Source organism: Bombus flavifrons, chromosome 9 (assembly GCF_040668555.2).
Source record: "Bombus flavifrons isolate JBK064 chromosome 9, iyBomFlav1_principal, whole genome shotgun sequence".
In the NCBI taxonomy this organism is placed as follows: domain Eukaryota; kingdom Metazoa; phylum Arthropoda; class Insecta; order Hymenoptera; family Apidae; genus Bombus; species Bombus flavifrons.
Window position 1 is genome coordinate 1,226,728 of NC_138450.1, and position 10,682 is coordinate 1,237,409.

General features: G+C 32.6%; 2 protein-coding genes across 2 annotated transcripts; one reads left to right on the forward strand and one right to left on the reverse strand.

The window, feature by feature from the left end:
- The first annotated feature begins 968 nt into the window (after positions 1–968).
- On the forward strand, positions 969–5,405 carry LOC138183375 (E3 ubiquitin-protein ligase RNF10). The gene is made up of 12 exons (XM_069120211.1): positions 969–1,366; positions 2,150–2,322; positions 2,400–2,626; positions 2,719–2,809; positions 2,897–3,081; positions 3,156–3,348; positions 3,437–3,571; positions 3,675–3,912; positions 4,008–4,259; positions 4,331–4,502; positions 4,566–4,906; positions 5,042–5,405. Exons 1-12 carry the CDS (start codon positions 1,297–1,299, stop codon positions 5,134–5,136), a joined length of 2,172 nt encoding a protein of 723 aa, XP_068976312.1. The 5' UTR covers positions 969–1,296; the 3' UTR covers positions 5,137–5,405.
- A 1,250-nt stretch (positions 5,406–6,655) lies between these two features.
- On the reverse strand, positions 6,656–10,584 carry Hsc70-4 (heat shock protein cognate 4). Its single transcript, XM_069120215.1, has 3 exons — positions 10,430–10,584; positions 10,100–10,315; positions 6,656–8,728 (listed from the first exon to the last, which is right to left on the reverse strand). The coding sequence occupies exons 2-3, from the start codon at positions 10,302–10,304 to the stop codon at positions 6,993–6,995; spliced, it is 1,941 nt and encodes a 646-aa protein (XP_068976316.1). The 5' UTR covers positions 10,305–10,315; positions 10,430–10,584; the 3' UTR covers positions 6,656–6,992.
- Between the last annotated feature and the right edge of the window lie 98 nt (positions 10,585–10,682).

The following is a 10,682-nucleotide window of genomic DNA, read 5'->3' on the forward strand; positions in this document are numbered from 1 at the left end:
TGCTTTGTGTAGGAGGATATGATTTAAATATCGATTTGCTTATTCCACGAGAACAATTTCTTTTTAACGATAACGTTTAATTATACATCTTATATAAAACAACAAATATAAAGATAATGGTGTGTCCGAATAATAATATAAGTAAACTGTAATAACTTCTTACGTAAATACTAAATACATATTACTTTTTCCTTCATCGCTGTTACATTACCAAGTGAACATGTAAAGAACAAGCTCGCCGCGACATCTTTTAGGGCAACTTTATAATACATATGTTGTCAAAAACTGGTTAAGAATAGGCTCTTATTTTCCAGTGATTGAACATTTGACAGAACGATTTCAGCTATAATTTCAATATATTACTAATTTATATAATTTTCTAGACCTTGATTAAAATTATGTTAAGTGAATGTAAATTAATTTTATTTACAACAAAATCAACATATTTTACATATGTATTACTATATCGGTAATTCAATTGTTACTCTATAATTATAGCAACATGTAGTTACTTATCAAAAAATAAATTAAAACTGTATTGTATGTATTGAGTCGCCCAGTAAGTTCGTTCCGATTTTTAAGGAATTTGATCGACAAGAAAGATCATATTGAAAAGTTTTTCGCCAAAAAACCTGAGAGGTTCTGAAAGGATGGTTTCTAAACGACCCAATATTTTATTTTTTCTAAAATATAATAACATTAAATGATCATTACAGCTTGTATCATATACTACATAAGTATACAAGAGATATGATAGAATTTGGTCGAAAGTTTTTGTAAAACGGAAGTTAAATTATGTTATCCACCAATGTCATATCGAAAATTACGCACTCTATATACATACATCATTTTTAATGTGTATCTATAAAGATAAAAAAAGAATCAAAATCCACACTAATAATATTAGCTCATCATCAAAATGTCTGTAAATTATTCTAGTATTTGATGTGTATCACGTATTACTACTTGCGCAAGTCATCAGTTTCGTCGCCATCATAGCGACGAGATCGGGATCGCTCTTGGCCGTTGAGCCAGAAATTGGGATCATCATCGTTTACGACGAAAAGCAAAGCAGAGCTTTTGCTCTGTTAACACCTGTGTTTTTGGTCACCCTAGTACCGTCACATCGGCCGTGGACTATCGGCATCTCAAGAAATTTTTCTTCACCTTTGACGATAACGAAACATGGCTTATTGAAGAAGATGAAGGGCCTGCAGAAATACATTGTTTCTCCATACGGAGGAAACCGTAGCCTCAACAACTCTGGAATTCAGCACGAACGCTTTCGTGCCAGAAATGGAAAAAAATACGAAATTTCCGCAATCCTCCACAAAGGGGGTTCCTGCTGATGCTAAAAAAAACCAAGGTGCGTTATCTGAATGTTGATTGCTTCGATAACGACGTCACCATTTCGCTGACGTCTTAGTTGCTTACTTTTTACAAAAAAGACTTTTATTTCTGATGTCCTATGACTTTTAGAAATACTGATCTCTACTACTCATTATATCTATTTGTAACTCAATCTATTTTGATAAAATATTTTAATTATCTATATAATCCGTTGAATTCTTCGAGAATTCATAGATTGATACATATGAAACATTCTTGTAATATATATACAAATTTAAATACTAATTAATTCTGTACAAGGTGTCCTACGCAACTGGAACAAGCTATAGTTCTGAAACGATAGAAGATAAAAAGGAATTTCATTAAGCAAAATTAAAAGATTTTGAATGGTGTATAATCTAGAATAGGTGTCTACTTCGAAAATAGTATATATATAATATTTAGTTATTGTTGAGTAATTGAAGTTAAAATATCTCCTAAACTAATGTTTTTTTATAAGAAGAGATTTAATACCTCTTTATATAGAATTATGACCTAGATCAACTAACGTGATCAAAAATATATTATTCCATTTAGAACAGCAAACTTGACCTTCATATGTCCTCTACGCATCCTCCTGTAAAAAACTAATCACATAAAATTATATTCTCTTCAAAACATTCAATTTTTATCTGAAACATTTTTCAATATATATATATGTATATATATATTTATATATACATAGTTTATAATATACCTTGAAATTATACCAGTGTTTTATTGAAAAAACTTAAAAAATTATAAATTATTATTTATGTAGATATTATAAACAAACTTTTTCCAAGGAGCTCGCGCAGACGTGAATCAGCAGGTACTAGCAATTTTTCAAAATCTGAACAATCAAGGAAGTGTAATGTACAAAAAACAAAAAATTTTGATAAGAGACCAAAACCTAAAGGACAATATCATGGCAGTTCAAAGGAGGATACCAAGGTTACTTTCCACATTCGTTTGTATTTGGCATATTTAATTTATATATAAGACTAGATTCAAATTATTTGAATTTTTAGGTAGTGCAAGCAGAATTAGCTGAGCCTGGCTCAGTAGTGGTCCAAGGAAGTAAAAAGCAGAACTTGAATCATCTGCTGAATTTTCATTATGAACCACGTGAAATGCAAGGTGGTTCAGGTACATGGAATCATAGAAAATCGATAAAAGGTTTGCCTCGGAACAGTAATAGATGCCTTCCACCAGTGCAACGCCATAAATACAACAAAGAACAGTTTTTGCAAGCTAGGTAACATATTTTATATTAATACTGACAATGATATAAAGTTAACAGTATTAATAACATACTAACATAAATTTTATTATTTTACTATTCTTTAGTTGCCAGTTTGTTGTAAATGCCAATGGGAATTATACGTTATATTTAAGTGATCCTGATGTACTAGTTGACTGGAAATTGATAGAACAAATTGTAAGTTATAAATATGTTGGTAAAAGATTTTTTAAATTCTGTTTATTTTAATAATAATCATGATAATCATGAAATTTTATTGTTTAGAAACTTCACAGTTCTGAAAACTTATCATGCCCGATATGTTTGTATCCACCAGTTGCTGGAAAAATAACACGTTGTGGTCACGTCTATTGTTGGCCGTGTATCCTTCATTATTTATCACTTTCTGATAAACCCTCGCGTAAATGTCCTATTTGTGATGAATCTGTTCAAAAATCTGATTTAAAAAGGTAATTTATTTGAATGTATAAATAATAATACATTTTTTAATTAAATTTTTTCTCTTTTTCCTTTTCTATTTCAGTGTTAACGAAGTCACTCAAAGTACGTTAAATTTAGGAGATACTATCACTTTACGTTTGATGCGCCGTGAGAAAGGGTCACTGCTTGCAGTACCTGTTGGATCTCTAATTCAAAATCCAACAAACTTTTTCCCACTATCAGAAACTATTAGCAATCAAGTGTATTCAAAACTCCTTATTGCAAGTACAGAAGATGTAAGTTCCTGAGTCTTCCAAAAATCAAAATGTAAAAATTTTAAACTGTCAATGCTAATTATGATTCGTATCATGAATTATAATTCAGGTGATGAATATCATTGAATGTGAACGTACACAGTTGAAATTTGAACTATCAGATAATCCTGATTCTCCGGAAAATTGTTATATTGAACAGGCGCTTGATGAACTTTCAAAAAGAGAAGGGGAATTATTACAAAGGGTAAAATTAATTGAAATAGACTTTTTTACTTCCTAACTTAAAGCATTATAAGTAAAAGTTTTTGCGAATAGCAAAATTCTTTAAGAAAAGAAATTTTTTACAGGTAAAATCAGAAATTCCTCTAAATGAAACTTCAACATTGGCCTACAAATTACAAATAGAAAAAGCTGATATTGAGAAACATTTATCTCAATCAAGATCTCAAGACTATGAAGAAACAAATACTTCAACAAAAAGGAATAAAAAGGACGTAGATGAAGAAATATTAAAATCTACGGAAAATTCGTCCAACGGCGTTCAATTAACCTCAGACATACCAAAATTCTTTTATTTTTACCAAGGTTCTTAATAAATACTTTTTATTATTTTTATTTCTGTTTATAATATTTAATTTATTTATGAAAAGTTATATTTAATATACGTGTATGATTTTCAGCGGAAGATGGGCAGCATCTGTATCTTCATGCGATGAATGTAAAAATGTTAGAAATGCAATATGGCAGTCTTGAAAATTCCCCTCGTGTGATAATGGGAAAACTCCTCGAAAAAGAGGGAGGAAGTCTTACAGAAGATCTAAGACGTAGACTAAGATACTTATGTCACTTGCCATTAACTTGCCAATTCGAGGTAGCTGAAATTGAATTAAAGCCACCAATTGTGTCAGAGGAGGTTTTATCTTCATTTCAAGGTAATTTTTTCGTTGTATTTGCAATTCTTAATTTCTATTGATATCTCAATCTATGTTATGATTTGTTATAGATCAGTTGATACTGAGGCACAGACATAGGCAACAACGAGAACGTGACGAAAGAAAAAGAGAAAAACAAATTACCGAGGAAGAAAATAAGCGAATGGGAAGATATCCAACTCCTGCTGTACACATTGATTCACGGCGACATTTTCCTCGATGGCAGCCAGAATTGTTTTCTGAGTATATATACTTACATAATACACTATCGTATCGTATGCCATCATACATTCAATATGTTTGCAGGGAAAGTGTTCCGTCACCACTAGAATCTACGGCGGCTTCAAGCGTAGCTAGTAGTCCATCTTCCAACACATTTGACGAAATGGTTGCATCTAGACAAACTGATAATGTTGCTCACGAACAGGGACCATCATTTGCAGAAATGTTGCGAAATACTGGCACACGTTTGAAATCGCAAACACTATGGCCATCGATTAACTCCACACATAGGAAACAGTATTCTAGTCTTACTGTTCAGACGCCCTCGAGAAACACCGAAGAAGAAGAAGATTATATCTCAGTACCATCATACAGTCAGAATTTTGGTGATGCTTTAGCAGCCGCTTTACAACAAACTAAGTTAGGTAAGCCCTATATTGTAACTATAATTATATATATTATTTTATCACTTTATTTGAGATGTGAATCATCTAATTGTATCTTTTATTTATAAATAATTAATAAGCACAATTAAAATTTGATATTTATTTATTTTTTAGAAACAGAGAAAAATGGAGGTGAGAAGAAAAAGAAAAAAAAGAAGAAAGGGAAATCAACCGTATTGTTTACAACTACTGTGGCACATGAATCTTAATTCTTTTCATGATAATAATGCTTGCACTTTACGTTATTTTCGAATTTCGCGTTTCCATTGTGTATTTTATTACCGCGTGTTATATTTCAGATTATTTCGGGTATATGTTAGGAAATTTATCAAGTTCTAGTATAAATCGTAACATATAATTATATATTATCCTCCATTTGTGAAACTTTCATCATTATATTATCGATTATTGAACAATTGTTTCCTGTAGCATTTGGGTCTGTTGTGCTTGCAAATAAAATTTAGTTTCATGGAAAGTATTCTGAGCCTTTTATTACAATGACTGTTACAATTCAAATTGGTAAAAAGATAAACAAGAAACTCTTCCTATTTCTTATTCTATAAAGAACATGATGGCTGAATCATTTATTTGGCTGTATAGTTAATGTGTATGCTATGTACATATACATATAGAAAAAATTTAAGTTTCAAAAAAACTTTCCACGACCTCTTTAAAATTTTTGTATGGAAGTAAACTTTTTATTTGCTCAATAACTGCAGCTAAAATAATTTTTACCTTTTTGTACTCATTTACATTTTAATTTTTCATGCTTCTCTGTATTCTCCTTCTTTATATTTTACTATATAATTTGTCTCCTCTTTTTCTGTACAAAAGACTAAAGAATTACGAAAAACTTCATAAAATTTAATTGTTACTACCGGTTTTATTCTTCTCACCAACTTCAGATGTACGAAATGTTGAGTTTTTAAATTACTTAAAATCGTTTTTGGGATGGACTATAAAATTGTTTGCTACTATAAAATATATTTAATATTGAGGTAGGATGACAGCCATATAAGTGACGTTCTATGGAATTGGACATTCCAATGTATTCAAAATATCATGACTCAAGTTCATTTTAATACTTAGCCAACCGCGCACGCCACAGCGAGCTATACGTTTCTCACCGCAATGGACAAACCAACCTATACGCTGTCCACCGCGCAATTTTCCAAGCAATGCGGATTAATATTCACTATTTTAAAAACACAGAAGTCTAAAAATTACTTAAGTGGTCAATTATATTTTGCGGTAATGATTTTGTTTAACGATTTCACATATTGTTTATACAAAACATCAAATTAAGAGTATATAACAATTATCTTTTGTAGTTTATGCAAAAAATATAGGTAAAATTAAAAATTCATAATGCATTTTTTTACAGTGTGGGGTATCGTTCGATTATAACTTTATTTAATCATAACTGATGGTGTAACTTTTTAATTTATTTTAACACCACTAAATTGGTGTATTTTATTATATACTTATATATATTATGTACTTTATAAAAGCAGCAAAAGTGGCGCAATTAATTGGGAACAATTCCAGGTAAACAATAATTGATAATAAAAAAAAAAACGCGTTGCTGAGATCAAAAAGGGCGATCCCATTCTATCATGCGCGATGTACTTCACAGTGGAGAGATCTCCACTATTCGATTGACTAAGTATTAACAAACCACTGACTATTTTAGATTCTCACTTAAAAAAGGTAATAAATTGTAAACAATTATGTAAGTTTTGGGGATTGTTTTATATTTTCATGGTTTTTTTGAACATAGAAAATCATCACAACTGATCTTCTATCGACATTATCGGATTACAAGTACAATAAAGTTATTTTTTACGCATTGTAATCTATTGAAAATTATTTGGCTAGTTTAAAAAAACAGAATAAATAAATCTAAAATAATTTTTACGATGTGATAGAAGAGAAAACTGAAACCTAGATAAATTAATACTCAGGAATGAAAGACCGCAGCTGTGGAATTCTATGTTCTTCGAATTGATGTTATCCTCTGCATAGGAATAAATCATGGAGAAGGCAGTGGCAAGCGAGTAACAATTTAGTCGACTTCTTCGATAGTAGGACCAGATGCACCACCACCAGGAGCACCACCTCCTGCTCCTGGGAAACCTCCAGGCATTCCACCAGGCATTCCTCCAGTACCCTGATACAACTTTGTAACAATAGGATTACATATAGCCTCTAATTCTTTCTGTTTATGTTCATATTCTTCTTTATCAGCCAACTGATTGGCATCAAGCCACTTAATGATATCGTTGCATTTATCCAATACAACTTGCTTGTCACTGGCGCTGATTTTATCCTTGAGTTTCTCATCTTCCACTGTGCTCTTCATGTTAAAGCAGTAAGACTCAAGACCATTCTTAGCAGCGATAGTTTCTTTCTGTTTCTCATCCTCGTTACGATATTTTTCAGCTTCATTGACCATTCTTTCAATGTCTTCTTTGCTAAGACGACCTTTGTCGTTGGTAATGGTAATTTTGTTCTCTTTCCCAGTAGATTTATCCACTGCAGAGACATTCAGAATACCATTGGCATCAATGTCAAATGTGACTTCAATCTGAGGAACTCCTCGAGGGGCTGGTGGAATACCACTGAGCTCAAATTTACCTAATAAGTTGTTATCCTTCGTCATAGCACGTTCACCTTCATAAACTTGAATCAATACTCCTGGTTGATTATCAGCATATGTAGTGAAGGTTTGAGTCTGTTTTGTTGGAATTGTAGTATTTCTCTTGATAAGGGCAGTCATAACACCACCAGCAGTTTCGATACCAAGAGATAGAGGTGTTACATCAAGAAGCAGTAGATCTTGTACTTCCTCAGACTTGTCACCATGTAGAATAGCAGCTTGTACAGCAGCTCCATAAGCTACAGCTTCATCAGGGTTGATAGACTTGTTCAATTCCTTCCCATTAAAGAAGTCCTGCAGTAACTTTTGGATCTTAGGAATACGCGTGGATCCACCAACCAAAACGATATCGTGAATCTGAGCTTTATCCATTTTGGCATCGCGTAATGATTTTTCCACTGGCTCGAGTGTTCCTCTAAAGAGATCAGCACAAAGCTCTTCAAATCGAGCTCTGGTGATTGAGGTATAAAAGTCAATTCCCTCATAGAGCGAATCAATTTCGATACTAGCTTGAGTAGACGAAGACAAAGTGCGTTTCGCACGTTCGCAAGCTGTCCTCAAACGACGAAGAGCACGTTTATTTGCAGTCAGATCTTTCTTGTATTTGCGTTTGAATTCTTGGACAAAGTGATTGACCATACGATTGTCGAAATCTTCGCCGCCAAGATGAGTGTCTCCTGCTGTTGACTTGACCTCAAAAATGCCATCTTCGATGGTCAAAATTGAGACATCAAAGGTGCCACCACCAAGGTCAAAGATTAGGACGTTGCGCTCGGTGGTAGTTTTTTTATCCAAGCCGTAAGCAATAGCGGCAGCGGTGGGTTCGTTGATGATACGTAAAACATTCAAACCCGAGATGGTACCAGCGTCCTTGGTTGCCTGACGCTGCGAGTCGTTGAAGTAAGCAGGTACAGTGATCACGGCATTGCTGACACTCTTGCCAAGGTACGCCTCAGCAGTTTCCTTCATCTTTACCAGGACCATTGAACTCACTTCTTCAGGGAAGAAAGTCTTCGTCTCTCCTTTGTAATATACTTGAATTTTGGGTTTGCCACCATCGTTTACAACAGTGAAGGGCCAATGTTTCATATCAGCCTGAACAGTGGGATCCTCGAAACGGCGGCCTATGAGACGCTTGGCATCTGAAAATAAGTAGAAAATTAAATACATCTTTATCCTTTGTATTCTCAATTTAAAACTTTTGAATATAAAATTTGACTATAATTTCAATGTCGTTTAACAACATTTTTAACGTAGTAAGCGTTTGTGCTATTTTTTATTATATTAACAATGTGAGGACTGAAGACGCAAATTCACTTCTTTCATTTTCCAACGGTTGGGGACCAGAGATGCAAATTCATATTACATATTTCATGCGGTATCTTATAAAAATACTAACTACTGTTAAATGGAACAGTAAAAAAAGGGCAATGGATGCTATAAACAAATTGCGAATGTGTTTTTACAATACATGCTTGAATAATACGAAAACGTTACCAATATATTAGATATAATATTAGTCGGTTTAAATCTTTTCAATCGATCCAAAAACACGCGGAAATTCGTATTATATATGCTCGTCTATACATAGGCTATATGCTTGTCACAGCAGCCGGTCCCTAACGTTATTTTTAAGACTTCTATAAAATAAAAAATCACCTTTTATGTGAAAAATTGTTATTGAAATAATTTATCACGTTAATAAAATAAATAGAAAGATCTTGTAACATATTTCGAATTTCTAATTCAATAAAAGTATCATATTTATTAAACAATAATCCGAAACAAAGATAACGTAATGGCGACCACTAACCGTTATGCCCGTACATCTTTGCACCTGCGCGTGCGTACATAACGCATATCCATTACATATTATAGATCGAGCTTCTCATCGTCTACCATATTAAAAATTCTCCACGCAAATTTACAAAATTTCAAAGTAGTGCTATTTTACCATTAATTAAAACGAACAATCCATTGTAATTTTATAACCATTCCCATTATGTTACTACAATAATAATTCAAATACTCAGAAAAATGTTGGAAGTCAATTCATAAAAATTAAAATATTAATTAATATCGTTAAAAACTAGCTTAAAATTAATTCAGAAACTGTAGTAAAAAAAAATACATCTTGAATAATATTAAAAAAGAATCTTATCTACATAATACGGAAATTTTCATTAGTATTAATTTTATAAAATTTTCATTCGAAAAAATCTCTAAATGCTTCATAATACTTAATTACAAGAACCATAAATTAGTTTTTGTATTTTTACACACGTACTAATAAATCTATTTCAATTCCAATGGATATAAATAATTTGAAGAAAATGTTTACCAGATAATGGAATTTTACAAAAATGCATTCAAAATTTCAAAAAATGATTTGTATTTCATCAACAAAAAATACAAAAACATATGCAGAACAAATTTTTCACAGTATATAAAAGGAAAGATTTATGACTATCCATGAGACGTAATATGAAAAATATTTGATAAAATAGACTTACCGAAGATGGTATTGTTGGGGTTCATGGCTACTTGGTTTTTGGCAGCATCACCGATTAACCGTTCAGTTTCGGTGAATGCAACATAGCTAGGTGTTGTACGATTTCCTTGATCATTGGCGATGATTTCCACCTTCCCGTGCTGGAATACACCAACGCAGGAGTAAGTGGTGCCGAGATCAATACCAACTGCAGGTGCTTTGGCCATCTTTGCTTTTTCTGCACAAAATATAAATGGAAATTAAATTTATGGACAAAACGTTGAAATGATTCTCCAATTAAATTAGTGTCAAATATTATAGAAGCAAATACGGATACAGTGGGTACACACACCTTTCTTCTTTACTCGCTTGTAAAAGTTCGCTTCGTAGGACAGTGAAGAGATTCTCCGTTTGACGATTCGCAACGTGAGTGAAGAGCCCGTATCCGCATTTCGGTATATATTACTTTCCCAGAGGACGCTTCTGGAATGTTCTTCCTACTCAAGCACCTTCTATCAACCAATCAGAAGTTAGATTCTGTTAGACTTGCGTCATTACTGGATACGCGCCACGAACTACGTATATCAATGGTGGAATTTTATGTG